Source organism: Leuciscus leuciscus, assembly GCF_965113295.1.
Source record: "Leuciscus leuciscus genome assembly, chromosome: 3".
Classification (NCBI taxonomy): Eukaryota; Metazoa; Chordata; class Actinopteri; order Cypriniformes; family Leuciscidae; genus Leuciscus; species Leuciscus leuciscus.
This window is the reverse complement of record NC_138727.1, coordinates 53895402-53919299: the sequence shown is the minus strand read 5'-3', so window position 1 is coordinate 53919299 and position 23898 is coordinate 53895402. Positions and strand designations below refer to the sequence as shown.

The 23898-nt window shown below is 40.9% G+C and overlaps 2 protein-coding genes across 2 annotated transcripts in view; both read right to left on the bottom strand.

The window, feature by feature from the left end:
• Positions 1-6263: 6263 nt before the first annotated feature.
• Positions 6264-23898, bottom strand: part of LOC309493628 (complement C3-like) — a 528795-nt gene continuing 511160 nt past the window's right edge. Inside the window, exon 58 of the mRNA XM_082162768.1 lies at positions 6264-6608. Coding sequence (XP_082018894.1) covers positions 6467-6608 — 142 coding nt within the window. The 3' untranslated portion in view covers positions 6264-6466. The remainder of the gene's footprint in view (positions 6609-23898) is intronic.
• On the bottom strand, positions 21964-23785 carry LOC309493818 (uncharacterized protein). The gene is made up of 4 exons (XM_082163078.1): positions 23760-23785; positions 23512-23620; positions 23171-23414; positions 21964-23075 (listed from the first exon to the last, which is right to left on the bottom strand). The coding sequence occupies exons 2-4, from the start codon at positions 23594-23596 to the stop codon at positions 22601-22603; spliced, it is 804 nt and encodes a 267-aa protein (XP_082019204.1). The 5' UTR covers positions 23597-23620; positions 23760-23785; the 3' UTR covers positions 21964-22600.

Here is a 23898-nt window from a genome sequence, read left to right as displayed (position 1 = left end):
AAAGTCGCATCTCTTCAGCCAGGCATTCATATAATCCTACAGTTCAAACTACAATCCGGCCTCTAGCTCATAAATGCCAGAGGAGAACTGGTCCCCGACTGAGCCTGGGTTCTCCCAAGGTTTTATTTTCTCCATTAAGTCACTTGATGGAGTTTTAGGACACCATTAGGTCACTTGATGGAGTTTTTCGGTTCCTTGCCACTGTTGCCTTTGGCTTGCTCAGTTGGGGATATTTTGGGGATATTTAATTTAATTTGATCAATCAATAAATTCCTCTTGAAACAAACTTTGTTGTATTATTTTAATTTAATACTGTGAAGCTGCTTTGATACAATCTGTATTGTGAAAAGCGCTATACAAATAAACTTGACTTGACTTGACTTGACAGGCGAGTGACGTACGCAAATACCTGCCAAAATCACGCTAGGACTAAAATACAAACACTTTTAATAAGCTTACCATAGTGAATCAGCGTAATACAAAAACACATTTTGGAAGAAGGATTGATGATGTATTGACTCATTATTTAAATTGAGTTAATTTTTATTTATTTATTTTTTACATATTTTATCTTTAAGGAGAGGACTATAAATTGTTCAGACTTTCACACAACAGTATTATTATTATTTCAACAGATCAAAAACAAAAAGTACCCTGTAAATGTATATTCATGTTACACGACTTGACAACCTAAAAGCCATTGCGTGGTCACTGGTAATGTACGATTTTCTGCGGTTAAACTCGTTTAGCTATTTACATCGCCCTTAGGCTTTAGACTAATCCCTGGAATACAAACGACTGAGTGGATTTGCCCTGATGAACGTTTAACAGCAATACTCCTATAGATGCAAAAACTCGCAAGATGCGGAGGCCGTTCAGAAAAGTTTTGGCGCAGAGGGCAAATTTACAAAATTAATATGTGCAATGAAACAATGAAACTATGCATTGATTGGAGCAGTCCTTTATCGTTGGGTAGGACTGAATCAATTCAAATGAATATTCTACCACAAATACTTTTTTTATTTCAGACTGTTCCCATTTTTTCTCCCCAAATCTTACTTTAAATCATTTGATGCCACTATTTGGGCTGGTAAGCCTCCAGTTGTACACAAGTCAACTCTTCAAAGACGATGATCAAACAATATTGGAGTCTCGCTATCCAAATTTCTTCCAAATTCTAGAAAATGTCCTTATCTTCTACTGGGCAGCTAATATCCAGAAAATATATGCATGATGTAATTCCCCAGATATTAATTGGCGTTTGATAGAAGCGAACTCCTGCATATTGTCCTCGTTACCAGCATTAGTTTTTGATCCCAATTTGCAGCGACCCTCTAAATACACCACTAACCCGATTGTGCTTTCTTCACTCAAAATCTGGAAACAGTTTCGTCTTCATTTTAAACACGTCATGATCCACCTTTATGCCTATTTGTGGTAATCTTCTTTTCGTACCCTCTACTTTGGATTCAACTTTTGCACAGCTCAGGGAGAAGGGTAGTATTGTTTTATGATTTGTTTTCTGATCACACATTTGTGTCATTTAAAGATTTGCTGAGTAGATTAAATTTATAAAACTTATAAATCCAATTTATTCCACTATTTGCAATATCACGACTTTGCTAAAACACACATTGCTACCTTCAATGAAAAAAATTATACTTTGGATTAACTTTAAAAAAATTGTGTAATTTGTTACAGCTAATTTTTTTAGATTTTCTCAAATTGTATTTATGATTTAGTTAAAACCATGAATTTTGATTTAAAGGTGCCATGTGTAAAAATTGAGGTAAAAATATCCAAAAAATGAGCTACACGCATCAAAAGAATGAGAAGAAATAAGGGCGATGATGTCATTAAAAAAATGACAAGTTATAGTGCTGCAGAGATATCAACCTTAATTAGCATTAGCATTACTAGCCACGGCCCGACAGGTGTCATAATACCAGTTTCGGCCATGGGAGGCGGTATACGGGCAACATAACCACCAGCCAACCTGCAATACACGAATAACTCGCACGGCTTGTGGGCGTACTTGAACCTGATGTCAGTCGTGTGGAAAGTACAGCCCACTACTACATTTCAGTTCAGGGAAGAGAGCGGAAGGATGGCTGAAGCCCTTGGCAAGAGACCCCTACCACCACCACCCGCTGCAGGGAATAAACCGCGCTCTGAAGCACAAATCAAATCAGATAAGAAAAGAAGCCGAACCCGAGTAAACATTGGCACTGCTTTCCATCGCTGGAGACAACTGATGGACATGAAAGAAATGAGGTTCGACTCCGAACTTGCAACATTTCTTTTGGATTGGTAAGTAAGATGCTGTTAGTATTTCGCTAGAAGTTTGTTTTATATGTTTGTGTAGTTTTTTCGGGAAGTTATAACATAGAAATGTATCGAAGGCTGTTCGATAAACATGCTAATGTTAGCGATGGCTAACCGTAGTTGCGTTTGATAATTACCTCTAACTTACCCACAGATCCGATCCGGTTTTCACCTGTTATCTACCAGAGCCCGTCTTTACCAAGCTGATGTTAACATGTAACATTACCTAAGAAGCTTGAAATGTCTTCGATGATAATGAACCCCAAATGGACGCACGCAGGGTCCGAAACTAACACCCGCCAAGCGCCATATGCGGGTAGATTTTCTGTTTGGCGAGTAAATCTCAAAAGGCTATCCGCCACACTGGCGGGTGAACGTTCATACCAAAATATGAAATTTTAAGCGCGCACGCGCTCTTCTGCCTCTAAGAACTAGCAGAGAGAGAGAGAGAGAGCCCCGGCCGCGCGCGCGCACTCACTATATTCAGAGCGGTCAAGTTTCCCCGTACTTTTTGACAAGCGTCCTTGACAGGACGGCCAGAGCTTCTATGCAGCTCAAGTCGGCGGCGGTGTATACAGTTTTAGTAACGCTCTATCTGTTGACGGCGCTGAGGAAAAAGCTCCCGAATATGAACATATTCACTAGTAAAGGTGAAGGGGAGTAGCTTGAAGATGTCATGTTTCAAAATCACTTGACATCACCCAACGTTCCTCTGGAGGCAAAACGTGAAGGTGAATGGAATGTGAAGGTAGGGGCGGAGCATAGAGACTATGCCGTTTCTCGTTTGTTACTCTAGAGCAGTGGTTCTCAATACTGGTCCTGGGGACCCACATCTCTGCACAGTTTGTATGTCTCCCTCATTTAACACACATGATTCAGATCATCATCTCGTTAGGAAAGAGCTCTGAACTGAACTGGGTGTGTCAGATAAAGGAGACATACAAAATGTGCAGAGCTGTGGGTCCCCAGGACCAGGATTGAGAACCACTGCTCTAGAGTACACCAATTCACTTTCTGGAGGTATACTGCCCCCATCTGGTATGGAATGTGGAGTATGACTTGATTTTTTTGCCAGACATGACACATGGCACCTTTAATGTCAAATTTTTTTTAACATTTTTTCCAACTCAACTCAACTCAACTCAACTCAAGAGTGTTAAAGTTAATGAGATAATTAAGTGATTAATTGAGTGATGATTGACTATTATTGAAGACACCTGATGTTAACTAGCAGAATCACTGAAGGAGAAAATCACAAATTGTAAGTTACCATTATGGTGATGGGTGTTTGCTTTAGTTGGGCTCTTGACCCTTATATGTTTACTTTAAATTTTGCTTGTCTGCTGTTTTTGATTTATAACAGTCAGATGAACAAAGAGACAATGTGATCTGATGGTGTTGGTAATGTTTTGACATAATCATGTTGTGATCCAAAAAATGAAACTTATTGACATAGTTTGGTTTAACTTGTTAATTACGACAGATCTGTGATTCTACAGCATATGATTTTCAGTATTTTTCATATAATCCAAAATATTTAATAAACATTGTTCTGATCAAAAGACTTTCAAATGAATTTATATAGAAACACAGACATCAATAATCAGCCTGTGAATCTCAACAATGGTGACAATAATAAAGCATGTTGCAGTGGCTGCCACCAATCACAACTCATTAATGGCTCCCATCATGCATTGCGGTATGAATAAATTATGATCTGAATTGTCTATGTAATTTACTTTTTACAAAATCTAAAGTAATCAAATAAGGGTCAAGAGCCCAACTAAAGCAAACACCGATCACCATAATGGTAACTTACAATTTGTGATTTTCTCCTTCAGTGATTCTACTTGTTAACATCAGGTGTCTTCAATAATGCTCAATCATCACTAAATTAATCACTTAATTATCTCATTAACTTTAACACTCTTGAGTGTTAATTTAACACTGCAGTTTTTGCTGTGTACTTTGGGTTAAGGTAAAACGTTGAGTTGGAAAAAAAATTAATTTTGGTGTGACATTAAATCAAAATTTATGGTTTTAACTAAATCATAAATACAATTTGAGAAAATCAAAAAAATAAAATAGCTGTAACAAAATTACATCAATTGTTTTAAGTTAATCCAAAGTATCATTTTTTTTTTCAGTGATAGAGGGCGTAACACTTACTTTGAGGCAAAGTGAAAACAGAAGGTATAAACTGAAAATCACAATTTTCCATTGGACCAATGTAAATATATATTTTGAATGAATTGCACTGATGTTTCACTTTTTTCAGTGTTCTCTCACCAGCCAAAGAAAACTTTAATTGAATATATAATGTCACTTCCAAAATCACATATTGCCTCAATTTATGGCCTGTTACGCTCTTCGCAGTTCCTCTTCTTTTTGCACTCAAGGAAACCTGGGAGAGAGAGTAGGACTGGAACTTGACGAGGAGCTGTGGAATAATGCTCTAGCTAAAATGAATTCTGTCCGCATCTGTGCTCGTTTAAATCATATTCAGTTGAAAGTTGTTCACAGAATTCATTTCACCAAAGCAAAATTGAAGAAACTTTCTTTAACAGAAGATGAGAGGTGCAAATGTTCACTGTCCCCAGAAGATACTCATACATTTTATACTTGTCCTAAATTGTATTCATTCTGGTCTTCTTATTTTTTTGTCAAAGGCTCTTAATGTTTCTGTGAAACCCTGCCCAATAATTGCAATTTTTGGAGTAACCCGTTAATGGATTGTACAACAAGTGCCATGCTGATACTGTTGCTTTTGCTTCATTGGCAGCCAGAAGAGGAATATTGTTGCATTGCAAATCCTCTTGCCCCCTCCAAATTTTTCTTGATTGAAGGACTTGATGTCCTTTCTACTCCTGGAAAAAATGTAACACTCCTCTCAGAGACTCCTTTGTTGAGACTGTCCCTTCTTTGGATTTTTTTTCCCTTTATTTTTTGTGGGGTACTTTAGGATGGGTAGGGATAAGGATGATGTTTCGGTTATTTTTATATATTTTTTATTCATTAATTTCTATGGATGTTAAAAAAGAAAACAGTAGGTTGTGATGTTCTCCATGTATGTCATGCATATATATATTGTCATTTAATAATCTGCTCAATAAAATATATATATATATACAAACAATGAAACCATGTTCTGCATTGTAAACTTCATATATGTGCAGTCTGCATTGTGACTGAAAAAAAAACTGATGTGTGTGTGCATGTGTGTGTGTTCTGCATTAGGGATGCTCTCTAATCTAATTTATTCATTTGTGTGTGTGTGTGTGTGTGTGTGTGTGTTCTGGATTGTGCCAGATTTTTTAGTTTTTTGACCAATAAAAAATAAAATCCCATTTCCCATTCATTCCTATGGGAGTCAAATTGAACGGCGAGGGAAGTATTTGTTAAAAATTTTATTACAACCACATAAACTCCTCAAATCCAGTCAAAGTTCAAGTGCGACAAATCTCCTAAGGTCTTGGACCAATCCGATGAACAGTCCATTTTTAAAAATCTTGCCAAAATGCCTCATCCATTCAAAATGACCAATTATCACTATAAATGAAATTCTGTCTTGATTGTTGGTGGTGATGCGTGCCAAAAAAAACGTTAATTCAGTTTATTTATTGAAAAACAAATCAATGGACTACATCAATTTCCCGTCTGTGTGATGTTAGATTCCTCTTCTATAAGCTTCTAGACTTGAGATGCTCCACATCAGGCCTCCTGAGGTTTTGCTTTTTGAATGTTCTATAAAGTAATTTATCCCAATACCTCTTTATCTTTTATCATCCACATCAACTCCTGTCAGAAATCAAATGCCAGGAATAATCATCTGAACGCATTTATTTTCAGATATCCAGAAATTCTCCTTTAAAGTTTCTTATGATTATTAAAATGAGATACAGATTTAAAATATCACACAAAACAAATTATAATGTTGGATTTGTGATTCAGATTGGAAAAAGTTATCAGAATATTCTTGCAAAGTATTAGTTAGTCAGAATTCTAAATTGAACTTGAAATGAATTCAAGTCACCATTTTTTAAAGTATTTTAGCTCCAACAATATTATTTAAGATTTATTGAGAGTATGCAAGAGAGGACGTTCATTTCCTGTAATCAACATTTTGAACATTTAATCAAAATTATGAAGCACATCCGTGTCTGTCGAGGCTATCCTGGAGCTCAGAGATGCCGATGTACTGATCCCTGAATTGTGGAGTTTGGCTTTCCTCTCTTGTCGGCCAGTATTCAACCCAGGTGTGCTCTCCAAAGACGTACTGCAGACTAAAACAACAGACAAGAGAAGACAAAACAGACAAAATTACTGACTTAGCTACTACACTCTATACATTTATGTAAGGGTCAATGAACAATAAGGATGTCCAAGGTGATAAAAAGGAGAATTATTTTAAAGGAGACATATCATGCTTTTAAATCGTTCCTTTTTACATATAAATCATACATTTGTGGTCTATATAAAGCGGAACTGCAATGCTTGCGTCTGAATTCCTCATTATTATAGCTCCACAGGCCCCTTTTCTACCCCTTTTCTGATGTGCGTCTGAGAGCAACTTGTTTTGGTGCGGTCTCTTTAAATGCAAATGAGACACGTCATACCCCGCCCCCTCTCCAGGTTGTAGAGGTGACACTCGGTTCAACTCCACCCCGTTCGGCCATTTTTGTAGTTTGATAGCAGAGATATGATTATCTAGCGGCACAGAAACTTTTGGACATCCAAGATTTGTGTCAACACAGAAAACATTTCATCATTGGATAGTTTTTTCGTTTTATTAAAGTGTTGTTTTATGTCAGCTTTATGCCTGGAACGCTTTTCAGAAAAGATAAGACAACTTATTTAGCATAATTCACACGGTAATTCAGGAAAAAAATATCTCCGAATGCTCCACATGAAACTTTGGTCTTCCGACCTTTTACCACCGTGTCGATTTATTTTGATTAATATGTGCGAGGGAGAGAGAGCAAGACAGCGCTTAGTTTGGAGACGGTGAAGTCTTGTTTACACTTTCGCCTGGCTCCGAAGAGAGAGAGAGTGCGCGCGCGCGCGACCGGGTCTCTCTCTCTGCTCGTTCTTTCAGTTAAACAAAAAAAGCTTTTTTGTCTTTAAATAAATATAAGTGTTCACTTATGTCAATATATATTGTTTTTTTTTTTTTACAGCCTTACAATTAGACCCCTAATGCCCCTAATAATCATCAACACCCCTAATGCTTTCACAGTCCTACAGCTCGTACTGGGTCGACATTTCATTCGGAAATGTTAGGCAGTTTTGATTTATATGCTATGCAATGTTTATGATCACGTTAGCTTACATGTGCGTGAGCAAGGCTTCTATTGCTTGTTTTTCTTTCTTCTTCGCCTGTGTTTTGATCAGGAGATTCTGTACTCTTTCAGATGCATAATAGCGCCCCCTACCATATAACAGTGAAAACATGGATTGCTGGAAAATTCATCCACTCTTAATTCATCTTTGACATCTGTCTGTTATTCAGATATTTTTGTTTAAAAAATTTTTATGTAAATTTTACTCATTTTAAATGGTTAACTTTTAAGGAATTAATTTGATTAATTATTACTCAATTCTAATTTGTTACATTTAATTAATAATATTGCTTGTAATCTGTTGCCACAATTTTATTGAGTAGATATAGCGTATTCATTTTTACGGTGTATGTTAACCCTCTGAGGTCTGAGCTGTTTTCTGGGCCCTGGAGCTGTTCTGACATGCTCTGACATTTGTGCTTATTTCTGTTACTTGTGACATTTTCATGGCTAAAGTCTTATTACACTGTATTCAGCACAAACTCTGCTACAATAATATATCAGCAGCATGTGTGTAAAAGTTTGTAGTTTTGAGATTTATAGACGTGCTCAAGAAAAAAAAGTTCACCGCGACGGGGAGGCAGAACGCACACCCTGTTTATTTTCTTTATTTTACAAAAGCACAATGTTTTGATTTGATTGTAAGGACACATACAAAAGTATAAATATCACAGATTCTTTTTTTATATTTCTTTTTTCTGTATGACCATAAATGACGGAGTAATTTAAGTTTATTGTGCTACAATGTGAAGAAAATCCAGCAAAACGCGCGGACGCGTTTGCCGACCCCAGAGGGTTAAATAACGTGATCACAAACATTAAACAGCATATTATTCAAAACTTGCTAATGTTACCGAATGAAATGTCGACCCATAAAGAGGAAACGACTGTGAAGCTTTAGGGGTGTTGATGGACTCGATCTACTCATCTGTGTTTTCATCATCGCTCTGAATCCAATCTGACAAAAACGAGATTTTCTCAGCTTTTTGCTCAAAATTTGTTTTTTAAATTAAACTTACCAACACACAAGTGTTGATAAAGAATGCATACAGCTAGAATAAAATTGGCTTTTGGTTTAAAGGCAGAGGTTTTTTTGTTGTTGTTGTTGTTGTTTATATATTGCATGTTCAGATATTCATTCAACAAAATATTCTGGGGGCATGAAATGTTTGTGAAAATGATAAAAAATGCTAGAGGGAACAGCCAACTTAAAAAAAATAAAAAATAAAAAAAAACTGGAGGGGAAAGAGATAATTGTATGTCTTTATTTATTCAAGTTTATTGAAGTCTTACTTTGTTCCAAGTCTATTCTAGGTTATATAAAATGCATTTTGACAAAAAACAACTGTCCCAACATTGAGCCTGTCCCAACACAGAGTGAACACTTACGTTCCTCCGAGCCTTGGCAGGTCTTCGGATTTGCCCATGATGAGGTACGACTTGCCTTCTACCAATCCTAAACTCTCTCTGCAACCAGGACGACCCAAATTGTCTGACTTCCCCCTCAACATCATCATCATCAGTGCCTACAGGACAGAACAGTGTTTAGGACACATGTTTTGTTGATGGGAAAGGACTGTATAATTTGACTGGTCTTTAAAAGGTTGTGACCACCAAGGGGCATCGATTAGAATGCAGACAAGATGTTCCGTTGAGGTGTTTTATTGAAATAAAAGTTTAAATGTGTGTGGTTTGGTAGTTGCACGCACACAATACTAGGAACTTGAGTAAATAAGTACAGCAACACTAGCTTATATTATCTATATAAATATAAATATAAACTACACAGTCTTTCAACGCCAGCGCTCTCTTCCAAACGTTCCGAAACTGAAACTTAAACTGTCTGCTCCCGCGAGCCGCAGAGCGCAGTGACGCTCCTGATTGGCTGATTCTCAAGCAGCCAGTTTTATCTGCCTGAAAAAGGTTGTCCTTCGTCACAGCCGCCCCCAAATTTGTTACACTATATTTGCCACTCTAAGAAGGACTGACCGTATCAGTGTCTGGTATGGCAGGCAGAGCTACAAGGCGAGCGACAGGCCTCGTGTAGATTTTGTCCTTAACTTTGACTACTGCAGTCCTGACTCTCCCATCAGTTCCTGGAATAACCTCAGTGACATGACCTAAAGGCCACTGCGCTCTTGGCAACTGTGGGTCCACCACCATCACTATGGTTCCAGTTTGCAGCTGTGCAGGGTCCTTGTGCCACTTGGAGCGAGTCTGAAGAGTCGGGAGGTAGTGTCGTATAAAGTGGGACCAAAACTGGTCAGCCAGCACCTGAGTATGTCTCCAGCGGCGGCGACTCAGGAGCTCAGACTCAGCATACACAGCCTGTGGTAAAGAGGGGTCGAGCCGCCCCATGAGGAGCAAGTTGGGGGTCACCGGGTCAGCATCAGCCACGTCTGTTGACACGTAACCCAGTGGTTTGGAGTTTAAAATCCCCTCCACTTCAATAAGTACTGTCCGCAGGACCTCTTCGGGGACAGTCTGTGATTGGATGGTGGCATACAGTGCAGCTTTAACAGACCTCACTTCCCTTTCCCAGACTCCTCCAAAGTGTGGTGCGCTTGGAGGGTTAAACTGAAACCTAATCTGGTGTTTAGCCAGATGAGCCTGGAGTGTGGGGTGTAATGACCTGAAGGCCTCCTGGAGTTCTCTTTCACCTCCCTTAAAATTAGTGCCCTGGTCGGACCGGAGCTCTGCTGGCTTACCCCTTCGTGCAATGAAGCGGCGGAGGGCCATCAGAAAGGAATCCGAGTCCATACTGGACAGAACATCCACGTGCACAGCGCGCGTCGTCAGGCATTTAAATAATATGCCCCATCTCTTCTCATGGCGACGGCCAACCTTCACTGTGAAAGGCCCGAAACAGTCCATGCCCGTAGAGAAGAACGGGGGCTTCAGCAGCCGTAGTCTGGACTGTGGGAGGTCTGCCATCTTGGGCACTACTGGAGAGGCTCTCCATCTCTGGCAGTCCGGACAGGAGTGCTGGTGGCGCTTAACAGCTTCACGGCCATGCAGAATCCAGTATTTTCGCCGCAGCTCTGCAAAAAGGCGCTCTGATCCTGGATGGCAAAGGCTCTTGTCCATGTCTTGGATGATGAGCTGGGTCACTTTATGCCGATGGTCCAGGACCACTGGGTGAATAGAATCGGGCTCTAACTGGTCACTGCGGCGGAGCCTTCCTCCAACCCGGATGAGTCTCACAGTCTTGTCATACTCTGGCGCTAGGGAGATCAGCCTACTGGTGGCAGCTACTGCCTTACCGGTAATCAAGAGGCTAAACTCCTCAGCAAAGCTGTCCTGCTGGGCTCGTCTCAATACTTCTCTCTCTGCTTCTCGATAGTCATCAGCAGAAAGACTGACAGGGCTCCCTGATGACACAGGGCTGGATTGTGCAACCGCCTCTGTCAGCGCTCTGAACGAGGAAAACTGATCAACATTTGGTAGCAGAGAAGTCTGTATGCTTGTAGTGAGACAGCAGATAGTGGGTTTTCGCAGCTCAGCAGAATTCTCTGTCACCTCTGTGGCTGGCTGTGTAGGCCAGACTTCAGGCGACTGTTGTAGGAAAGCAGGGCCCTGACTCCATCTGTTCTTACCAGCCAGTTCCAGCAGTGTTTTTCCCCGCGTTATATCATCAGCTGGGTTGTTGACAGAATCCACATATCTCCAGGCCTGGACCTCAGTCAGCTCCTGGATTTCAGCTATCCGTGTTCCCACGAATACCTTGTACCGACAGGAGTCGGACTGAAGCCATGTAAGTACTGTTGTGGAGTCTGTCCAGCATATAACATTGCGGATATTCACAGTCAGCTCTCTTTGAAGTAGTGCAGCTAACTGTGCAGCTGTCAGGGCAGCACACAGTTCTAGTCTTGGTATTGATTGCTGCTTCTTCGGGGCCACTCTGGATCTAGCAGCCAAGAATGACACTTCCACACGGCCGTGTGAGCTCTCCGTCCGCAGATAGGCCACCGAGCCATATGCCTTCTCTGACGCATCAGCAAAGATGTGTAGGTCTCTCTGGAGGTTTGAAGTGTTCATCTCAGGGCTCACGTAGCATCGAGGCAGTAGAATCTGGGAGAGATGCTGCAATTCTTCACCTGGCTGACTGTGGTCAAACACATGTTTCTGCAGTGCGAAAGTTGCACAGCAGGGGCTACATGTGGTGCCAAATGGAAGGACTTGCCATGTGTAGATGCTGGGTGGTTCCTCTGTATTCAGGTCTCACCACAAGAAGCGCAGCAAGGGCTTGTCCTCTGGGAGCAGCCTCACCTGATGAAACATGCCTTTGATATCACTGCTGACAGCAATTGCATGTTCTCTGAATCGCAGCAGTACACCCAGTAGACTGGAACTTAAGGTGGGCCCAGGCAACAGCAGCTCATTGAGGTTTTTTCCCTTATACATGAAGGAACAGTTGAACACAATCCTGTTCTTTCCGGTATGGCTCACCATGTGATGTGGGATGAACCAGGACTCGGCTGCTTTGCTCAGCTCCTCTTCTGACACTTTAACTGCATAGCCCGCCTTTTCCAGCTTTCCAATCTCTGCACAGTATGCGGCTGCTCTTTGATGGTCTCGCAGCAGGCGCCTCTCTGTACTGCGGAGATTAGCTAGCACAGCCTCCTTAGGTGCCTGAAGCTGTGGCATGTTCTTCACCCTGAGGAGGGGGGTAGCGTAGCGCTGAATTCCATCAACCTCTACTCGTGTGGTCTTCGCCTCCAACAGGCGGACTGCTTCCTGATCCTGCCTGGAGCGTGTGACAAGCTTTTCACTCCTGTAGGGCAGAACATCCAGCTGCCACAATCTCTCTACACTCTGTAGAAGCTCGTTAGTGGGTGAGAGGGTGGAGACGTGCAGGCACTGTTGTGATGTTACCTGCTGCTTGCTGTACCTGGTCGGCCCCTGAAGTGTCCATCCCAACTTTGTCTTCACGGCGGCTGGTCCCCCGTGGGGTCCCAAACGCACAGGCTCCACTGGAGTGATTAAGTGGGTATAATCTGACCCGATTAACAGCAGGGGTTGCACTCTGTTAATCGTCTGGAGAGGGAGGCCTCTTAAATGTTTGTGCTTCCTCTGAAGTGCCTCCATTGAGTAAGTGTGCTCAGCCAAACCCAGTTGATCAGCAGTGAATGCTCTGTATATCTTGAAGGACTTCTTTGGATGGTCTACTGGGGAGATGGAGAACGACACTGCAGTGCCATGCAGAACCCTGATGTCCTGCCGAACAGTTCTGAGGATCAGATTTTCCGGCTCACCGGTAAGTTTAAGGCTCTGCGCTGCTGCAGGGAGGAGAATGGTCCGCTCCGATCCATCGTCAAGGATGGCATATGTCTCCAAAGTGTGTTCCCCGTTACGCAGCAGCACTTTACTCACTTTCAGTAAGACCTGACTGCATCCAGCCCGCCTGTCCATGTACAAAACTTCATTAGTTGTGCTGATGAGGCAGGATGTATCCTCAGCTGCAGGTTTTATATTCACTGCAGGTTTTATATTCACTTCATGCAAAGCTTGCAGGTGTCTCCCCTTACACTTGTGACATGTAATTTTCAGGCGGCACTGTGCAGCCTGGTGTGTGCGACCGCATCGCCAGCACCTCTTGTAGGTCTTGATCCACGCTGTTATCTGTTCAACTGTAAGCTGTGCAAAGTTTGCACACTTATCTAGGAAGTGTTGCGTGTTAGAGCAGTAAGGGCAGTACGCTGTCCTCTCTGGCTGCTTGTTGCTAGATAAAGCCTTCTCTACTGTCGGTGTGCTCTCAGGTTGTTCTGTGGTGTGCATGATGTTGGTATTCTTGCCAATCTTAGCGTCGCGGCGCCGCTCTATCCTGGGTCCTGCTCTGCTCTTGCTTTCACCGGTTAGAGGCTCATACACTGTCTCTTGCATCTTCAGCTCGTAGTCAAGCCAGTCAGAAAAGTGCAATAGGCTTGGGATTGTGACACGCATTGGGTACAGGAACCTCTTAAATTCAGCCCGTATATCATGAGGCAGTTTGGACATCAGCCGTGTCACATGTGAACCACAGTGAAGCTCAGTCTTTCCACTGTCTCCAAGCTGGTCTAACATTGCCACGAGTGCTCTCACTTTCAGAGCGAATCGCTTAAACCCACTGGAGTCACCACGTGCAATATTAGGGGCCTCCATTAGATCAGCTATTTTCCTGAAAGCTAGCTGGTGAGGCTGTCCATAATGCTCAATTAGGCTGGTCATAGTGTCAGTGTAGGGCTGCAGTGAGTTAGTGTATGAGTCCGCTATTAGAAGAGCCTCCTCATACTTCAGGTGATCCACCAGGATCTGGTATTTGAAGCACTCTGTAGCGTCCACAGGCAGTAGGTTCTCTAGAGCGACCTTAAGCCTGGCGAACTCTCTCGGATCCCCTTTGGTGAATGCAGGGATTGTGGGTTTAGGCCCGCGGTACACTGTCTCATGGTGGTGGGAGGGTCGCAGCTCTTCGGGCAGTGACTCACATCTTTGTGGGGTGTAGGGTACACAGTACTTTGGTGTCTGTACCCCGGGCACTGGATGATGGAGCTCAGGGTGACTGGGCGACTCTTGCTGACGTGTCATCCTAATGTCTCTCAGTGCTGTTATGAGCTCTGCCATAAGGTCCTGTGATGGTGGCTGATAAACTTTGTCTGCTACTGGGGGTGGTGGCGGTGGCCAGTCGTCATCATCCGTAGGCAGAGTGTGACCACCAACTTGCACAGGTGGCGGGATTGGCATGGTTTGGTAAGCACTGCCATCCTGCTCTTTGTTATGCTGCTGTTGGGGGGGGGGGCTGGTGTAGGGAAAGGAGAAAGGGCTGTCTGTCGCAGTGCTGGTAGGTCTGGAAGGGAAGTACGGGCATCAAGTCGCCTGTGCATATCCATCACCTGTTGCTGCAGCCTTTGATTATCTTCCGTCAGCTTATAAAGAGCTTCAAGGACCTCAGGCGCTGTTTCTGGGGCAGGCCTCGATCGGGCAGAGGCAGGCGTACTCTGAAAGAGGGGTTCTGTATACTCAAACTGGCGTGGATAGACAGCCTCCGCTCCCCGCATGACACTCCCATCCTCATGCAGCAGTGGTGGTGTGAGAGGCGTCATCCTGGCGTGTCTCTCTGGGAATCTCACCATGCTGTCGTAGGGCTGCTGTTGCTCTGACAGGTTAGCCGATTGATGAGGCAAACGAGAGGGGGGCTGCAATGCTTGGAGGGGAATGTCATAGTCTTCCATCCAGGCTGGTCGCCGGGTCTCTCGGCGGGGTCGGGCATCTACTGGTCGTGTATACTGATCCGAGAACATCTCTAAACAATCCCACGGTGACCACGTGGATCCGGCTCGAAGGACCAAATGTTTTGTTGATGGGAAAGGACTGTATAATTTGACTGGTCTTTAAAAGGTTGTGACCACCAAGGGGCATCGATTAGAATGCAGACAAGATGTTCCGTTGAGGTGTTTATTGGTAGTTGCACGCACACAATACTAGGAACTTGAGTAAATAAGTACAGCAACACTAGCTTATATTATCTATATAAATATAAATATAAACTACACAGTCTTTCAACGCCAGCGCTCTCTTCCAAACGTTCCGAAACTGAAACTTAAACTGTCTGCTCCCGCGAGCCGCAGAGCGCAGTGACGCTCCTGATTGGCTGATTCTCAAGCAGCCAGTTTTATCTGCCTGAAAAAGGTTGTCCTTCGTCACAACACACTTTCACTGCAATTCAAATTAGCCTCATGCTGAATATGTGTCAGAGAGAAAGAAATGCATTTAACAAGAATCAGACACATTTCATATGCATTTCATGAGCATGGAGAGAACATTGAACAGTACCTTCTTTCAGCACTTGCTCCACCTTCAAGTGATAGATGTCATGTGCCAGATCCATCTTATCCACTGAGACTTTATAAACTGTCAAGCATAAGTGTAATATTGTTACTGGCATAATAACTGATTAGAATGGATTTTGGTGGCAGAAATCAAACATTTTTTAAAATTAATTTACACAGGGGTTAAATGAATAGTTCACTCAGGTAGGCACATTGTCATCATTTACATCATGTTGTTCCAGATATATTATAAGATATATTATAAGATATTTCCCATTTGAAAAAGAAAAACTCCATGTGATCAGACTGCTCACTAGATGAATTGGCTCCAATGGTTCTTGAGATAACAACTCACTTGAAGGGAATATTTACAGTGATTTAAAAGTAAGACTTTCGTTCATCATCGGAAGACAAATTAAGATATTTTTGATTAAATCTGAGAGCTTTCTGTCCCTCTGTTGACAGGCTACACAACTACCACTTGACGCTTAAAATTCATAAATAGATTGTAAAACTAATCCATATTAAATGAGCGGTTTAGTCCAAATTTTCTGAAGAGACTCAATCACTTTATATGCTGAAAAGATTTGAGTTAGGCTTTTATTCACATATAAACATCAATCAACACACACATTGCTACTGCCAATACACTCACAGACATTCCTGTGAGCCTGTAAGACATAATGCTGCTGCTGCACATGTAACATACATTAATTAACCCATAGTAGATCTGTACGAGTGGAGCTGGGGAGGGTGGAGGGTTTCTGAAAGCGGACTCTAGACTGGTAACAGCAACACAACTGGTATTTGTTTAAATGTTGAGCCACAGTTTATTGGCTACTGATGCAACAGCAACCAATCAGCTGCGCTATGTAAATAATGATGTGATTGCTACCAAATTAGTTAAAGATCTATTAGCCTGCGCCATCTATTGTTTAATGACGGAACTAGGTAATTTGTTATAATTAATTATACATATTTTCCTCTTGAGCTGATGTGCTACACGCAGCTGTCAATGGATAGACAGAAATCTCTCAGACTTTATTACAAATATTTTCATTTGTGTTCTGAAGATGAACAAGTCTTATGTGTTTGGAACAACATGATGGAGAGTAATTAATGACAGAATTTTCATTTTTGGGTGAACTGACCCTTTGCTAGCCTGGCAAGCCAGACCTACATCAAGATGTTAGGTCTGGCAACTCACCATAGACACGGCCTTTCAAATTCCCTCTGCACGCAATAGGACAGCGCTTCAACCAACCAGAGCGTTTTCCCAACAGCGGAGCTAACGTTAGATGATACATCATTCAACTTTTGAATCTGGCCGGTAAAACTACGAACACATGTGCCGTTCTTTGCTCTTTTCTCAAAGAAAAACCTAACTCCAAGTCCTCCAGAGTCGCGGCCAAAGCCGATTCGAAAGACTGTTCTCCAGCATCAGCCGCCATTCTTTGTTTTCAAGTAACGTTAGCAGGGACCGTCGCAACTCTGTCGTCATTATGTTAAGCCCGCCCCGCCTACTCTATACACGATGTGATTGGCCTGACCCAATTTAGGTTTTTGCAGCTCGAAAGTCAATGGAGAGTTGCTAGACTGCCCTGGCTGCAAAATCATTTTTGCTGCCGCTAGGGTGCGTCTAGATTTCTAGGCTAACTCTTTGCAGTTGTTCACTATAAAAAGAGCAGCGTGGAAAACAATTCCCCACATAGCAACCTGTGTATATTAAATATGGAGTCATTTCAGCCTTAATAAGCCTGTTAACAAGCAGAATCACTGAAGGAAAGAAGAGAACAGAAAAAGAGACGAGCAGAAACACAAGAACTACAAGTGACTTCAGACACAGTCTTAGATGAAATCAACTGAAGAGAAAAGAAGACATTAAATCTGTGAAGATCTCAGCAGAGGAGGATTAAACAACTCCACAAACAACATTACCAGCTTTACTTATGACTCATGACTCGTGAGAGCAGGGCGGGGCGGGGCGGCGCAGCGGCAGCTCAGCAAATCATATAGCCTATTTTGTGAATTGTTCATTCCCGATTGGCACACATTTTGCCGCCCTTACAAAAGTGCCGCTCTAGGCAATTGCCTAGTTCGCCTATATGGACGCGCCGGCCCTGATTTTTAGGTTTTAGATACACGTGCCTAAAAGGCGTTTTTTTGTTCGTTTTTTGAAGTACTACATTTTTGACATTCCAATAAATTTTCATTGTCTCTGAATTATTATTATTTTCTTTATGATTATATGAAATTATTGTAAAAAAACAAACAAATAACAACAACAACAACCGCTTAACAGAGTGGACAGTAATAACAGTCAACTATGTAATAACAGGGTGGACAATATGAATGGATGGTTTCCCATCTTTCACATACAACCAGTTAGGTATGGTAATTTAATGTTTAGTTATATCATAGTTCCCTCTGAATGTGTAGGAAAACTTTATCTAGCACTGAGTAGCAGCTAAAAGTCGAACTACACTGCACTAGCTAGCTTAGCAGCCTGCAAACCAAGTTAAGCATTGAACATTAGCATTTTGTTTTTTTTAATTGTTCAATACCGCCATGAAATGTGAAACACTATTTTCTGGACTGAAGACTGAGGATGTTTTTTGCAAATGTGTGTGTTCAATAGAGCTAATGTTATATTTTTGGCCAACCAGTGTGTGAAATATAGTGTGACAGTCTAGATTTAAGTAGCTATAACACAAGAACAAGCTGTGACTTATTTATTTGCTCTGTGATTTAAAGGCTGTTTAAAGACTTTCTTCTCTTGTGAGATAAAGGACTTTTTGTTTGTATCAATTACAGCTCATCTTTTATATAGCTCATCACATATTTTTAGACATTTAAATAGGCAGAGGCAGAGCAAATTGCATTCAAATGGCACAAATGTCATAAGTTAATTTATGAAGAAGCATCTTAACCATTTATGATTCTAAGTCTTAACTGTTTGATTTAAATAAACTTCTTAATGTATGCTGAATCAAAGCCAACGTTTCAATGTATACCTTCATCAGGGCCTTGGACATGAATACTGTGTCTGGGTTGAAAACCACTTTTTGCACATTTTCATACATCACAAGGCATCCTAAAGAATGCCATTATTCAGTCATCAGGCCATCATCTGTGTTACCTGTATTGTTACCTATGTGTGCTTTACTAATTTAAGTGCCATCTTGTGGTTACATAAAAACACACCTGGCAAAGAACAAACTAAAAAATTCTAATTCCAGTATCTCCAACAAATTATATCTAAGCTAAATAATAACATAAACTAAGCATGTAATGAACTTTTTTTTCCTTACAAGCTTAGTTTATCTTTTGCTTACAAGCTTAGTTTATCTTTTGCTTACAGATACACTTTTTAATAAGGTCCTATCTTTAAGCATTTTGGTTTGTCCTGTTGCCTGGATTGCTGTGTTTTTTATGTAACCACAAGATGGCGCCTCAATTAGTAAAGCAAATCAATGTAACAATACAGGTGACACAGATGATGAGCTGATGACTGATAAATGTTATTCTATAGGATGAGTTAAGAGCAGTTGAATTTTGCTACTCTAATCTAACTTGTGAAGAGACGAGGACTTTAATCCACTCAGGGTTTTTCCTGCATAGAGAATTATGAGGCGGTCACCTCCGTCAAATTTCGTGCCGCCAGTGGCGGAGCCAGGATTTTTTCATAGGGGTGGCCAGGCAAGGGCCAGCAACCAGTCTGGGGTGGCACAGAAATATTAATTATTTTATCATAAAAAATTATTTATGTATTGGACTGTTTTAGTGTCTACACATCTGAATAAAGTTAATTTGTACTTAATTGTAATTGAGATAGTGAATTAGGAATCATGGAATACAGAGTGAATTTTATATTTTTTTTATTATTACCCACCACCTCATATTAAAATTATTTAAATAGTAATAAAAGGGCACACACTATAGCTAAAGTTCAACTTGCTCAGTTAGCTTGGTTCTGGTTCTCAAAATCTCCAATAGCTTGTTCTACATTGTTGCATCTTCATGGATGAGATAACATGCAGATAAATACTGTAGTCCAAAGATTATTCAACCTTCAATGCGTTTGATATAATCAATGAACTATTCAACCAATTCTGAGTTTGTCAAAAAAAAGTTTAACTTTCTATATTAGTTGTCAAAATAAATAATTGCAACAGTTCTATCATACCTAAATTAAAAAGGAAAACAAAAGTTCTCTTTTGAATCCCCATGTGCAAGAATGTGAACAAGGCGGAAGTCAACAGCACATAATGTAAAATGTTATGTTTTTCATAATGTAATGTTGCCAGAATGTAAAATTAGTTATTTTATGGATTTAAAAATTATCCATTTTTGTTTGTCCTTTACAAATTAACGTAAAATGAATGCCTATCTTCTAAATGCACATGGTGCTCACATTTATTTGGACATTAAAACATTACATATCAGTTTGTGCCTTATATTGTGATCTCACATAGCAGAATATTTTAATACAGACATATGTGACGCATAACAAATACATGCAGTTTTGACAGCTTTGATCGCCTTTTTGATTCTTACATGAGTTAATTGACGACAGAACTACGGCTACAGCGCGCCGCATTTGCGCGTGATGTGCGTACCGCAAGCACAGTACAACGGCTGTCAGACGTATGACAGGAAAGTTAGTTAGTTTCACTGACATTTGGCCTGACAACATCTCATCTTACCGAAGATAGCCAACTGAATAAGGACAACGCCCTTTTCTAAGTGTCACAAGCTTTCACACACATCTTCTAAAATAAAAGTATTATCAGAAAAAAAGAGAATTACATTTGTTGTTGACTGCACACTATTCGACTTACTCAGAACATTCTTGCAACCCACCAGTTGAGAAAGATTGACTCTATATTTACTATGTGCATATCACTGTCTGATGTTCTGCTGAAGCTCATTCGGCACTTGCTCATTTCCACACTCGTTTGGCTTGCGCCTGGCGCTGAGGTGAAGTTGGAGTGTGCGTCTGAAAAGTCTCATGTTTTTTGTGGTCTTAAAGGAGAACTTGGTAACTTTTTTAACTTAATAAAACTGTCTAGAAATCATTTGGATGGTTAAACAACCTGTTCTGGTGATATTGGTGACTTTCCCAGCTCCCCCCAGCGTTCCCAGGCGGAAAACCAACCTTGCAACTTGGGGACTACCGTCCCGGCAAGATAGAAATTGGAAGTCTCGTGAGAAGCGAGAACTAGAACGAGAACGAGCGCGAAACACGAATTGCTTTACGGCAATTCGACATAAACACACACGCATGTATGATGTATTACCAGATTACCCACCTCGGTAGACATAGCTCCACACGATACAGTTGGCTTGCTCCGATCAAAACAAACGCACATGAGAAGCGGTAGAGAGGGGGAGGAGGCCGCCGCAAGTGAGTTTTTACGACCTTGTTGTGAAATATACGCCCCCCCACAGCTGTAGGGGGAGCTCGTGGGGAAAACATGCGACAACAAAAGGGAAAATCAGCGAAGAAGTGACTAGAGTTCGCTAGAGTTGCCGAGTTCTGCTTTAAAGGGATAGTTCACTTTGAAATAAAATGTTGTTGTTTTAGCTTACCTCAAGGGCATCCAAGATGTAGGTGTCTTTTTTTCCGCAGTAGTTTCAATTTTGATATTTTTAGGTCAAACCGTTTTTGTCTGTTAGTCACACTCTCAGAAATAGGGGTACAGCAGGAGTCCATTTCTGTCCCCCAAGGTACATATATGTACCTTTTTGAGGGTCAAAAAGGCACATATATGTCCCCAAGCATTAAAAGGTACAAATATATACCGTTTATTTTAAAGGTTAAGGTACAATATCAAAAGACAGCCTCTGCTAAGTTATTTTATTTTATTTTTTGTAAAAAAAAAAGGTTTTTTTTAAAAGGTTTTAATGATACCTTAATCATTTAAGGTAGATTTTAACTTATCACTATATTAGAGTAGCCTGGAAATAAAGGAAATAAAAGTTTTGTAAGTCAATTTACTGATATTAAATCATTATAACACAGCAAAAACTCCAGTGTTAAATGAACTTTCCTGGGAGTTTATTTGGCTCCAGACTCAAGAGTGTTAAAGTGTTAAAATATGAGTGTTAAATTAACAATCAAGAGTGCTAAAGTTAATGAGCTAATTAAGTGATTCATTGAGTGATGATTGATCATTATTGAAGACACCTGATGTTAACAAGCAGAATCACTGAAGGAGAAAATATATTTTTTTAAGACACCGTTGTGGTGATCAGTGTTTGCTTTAGTTGGGCTCTTGACCCTTAAACTGTTAACATTAGGATTTGTTTGGCTGTTGTATCTGAGTTATAATGGCTAGATGAACAAAGAGATTTGCACCCATTTCAACATTTGAGGCACTGGATGCTCAAGAGCATTCATGCATGGAAGAGTCTGATATTGGTGGGGTCAGCAGGGTTGCCAACTTTGGTGATTTGGCTGGTGCAGTGATGCAGCGGCCATACTGGAAATTTTGGCCGGCGGTCACTACTGACACCACCACAAACCTCTTACCATCTTAACCTACACCGACTACATTAATTTCCCAATGTTTGATGTTTTTGTTTTGATAAGTTTCTTTTTGTTCACTGTTACTTTGACTATTTGATTTATTATGTGATTGTTATGATCAGGGCATTGCTGAAAGAGAGCTGTAAGTTCATCAAGCTCCCCTGAATAAAGTATGGTTGATTAACTAAGGTCATATTCTATGAGGTTAATGCATGGGTGAGGACTATACATGGCATTGCATCTATTCTACTTTATCGTCAACTCATGATCTGATTCAATAGGTTGTGTTAGTAAACTGAGGTTAATACATGGTTTTGTTTTTTGTTTGCATAAAACACTGACCTGAGGTTGATGCATGGTGCATATTCAAGAAATTACTATACATTGGGCCCTTATAATGGTCCATTACCCTCCTGTCTGTCATAATTTTGCTTTGGCTAATTTTACTGGGAAAAAAATTGTGGGAAAGTTTCTTGAAAACCTTCATTTATTTATAAGGTGCTAACAAAAAGTATTTACAAGTGTTTGTCACTTTACAATTTGTCTTTACAACAAATAAACTGAATATGAGACCATGTCAAAATTTCGCATGGTTTCTCTTAATCACTGACGTTTGGCCTGTTGTAACGGGTTGTGGCAGACTTAGCATCTTTTATAATCTGAGCAGGGGGCTCATATTTGTAGCAGGGCTCAATGTCACTCATTTTGATAGACATAATGGATGAAAGTGTGCCATCAAGAGACAGTTTATTCCGTGTGTCTGTCTTGTTAAGTCCAACCACAGAGAAGGTACGTTCAGCATCAGCGTTAGAATGTGGCAGAACCAACACTAGCTGTGCAACTGTTACCAGTCTTGGGAATTGTAGGCTTCCACTTATGCGGTTCTTCACAGTGCTGAGATAGGCCCAAATTCGATCCATCCGGTGGTACTCTCCATGTGCACTCTCTCTGACAACAGCATCTCTCCAGATAGCATCAGGGATGTCTTTTTCTTCCATCATCTGGTACTCCAGGAATTCATCATTTAAGTGGTCCTGTTCCCTCAGCTCGTCATATGGCAGGAGATGGTTGAACCTAAACATTAGAGAAACAGAATGAACCATCACTTGTATACCAACTCCTAAACTTATTCCACCTTTTCTCCACTATAATGATGGTAGGATGGATACCTTTGAACAAAGTACTGCACATAATCCACAGCAACATCCGTTTTCTGCTTGAAGTCCACAAACTTGGCATACTGCAGCACTTGGTCATTCAGAGGCAACTTGGCCAAGGCATACTCCACTGATCTTATGAAGAAACTTCTTGCTGCCATGTGGAACTTCTTAACAGCCTCAGGGGAGACATGACCAGCTTCAATGAGTCTGTTCAAGGTGGTTCTGGTTGTGAAGCCGATGCCAAGCTGTGAATCTACAGGCATCACAGAATACACAATTGATCACCAAGAGCAACTTAAGACCAGCCAACAAAGTATTAAGATAACTGTATTTTGTGCCCTCATACTGACCTGGGAGTTGGTTCTCTTCATTCATGATGTCCACACTGACCACATCAACTGTTCTGAAAGCTCCTGGCTTCAGGAATTTTGACATCAGTTTCTTTATGAAAAACCTGATCTTTAGTAAACAAAAAACACAAAAATGTTATTCTACTTACTTTTAAGCAAAGCAACACTGGGATGGCTCAGAAATAAAGATTCAAGTCCCATGTAATAATCTGTAATATTAACTACTTGCAACATTGAGTGTTACATACTTGGTCATGTAGTAGGTAGACAGAGGGGTCTTAAGTTATTGAATGAAAAATGAACTTTTACTCAATGAAATTCATTGATCCCTTCTTGTACATCTTGTAATGTTATACTTTACTCAGGATAGGGTTCCATAGAAAGTGA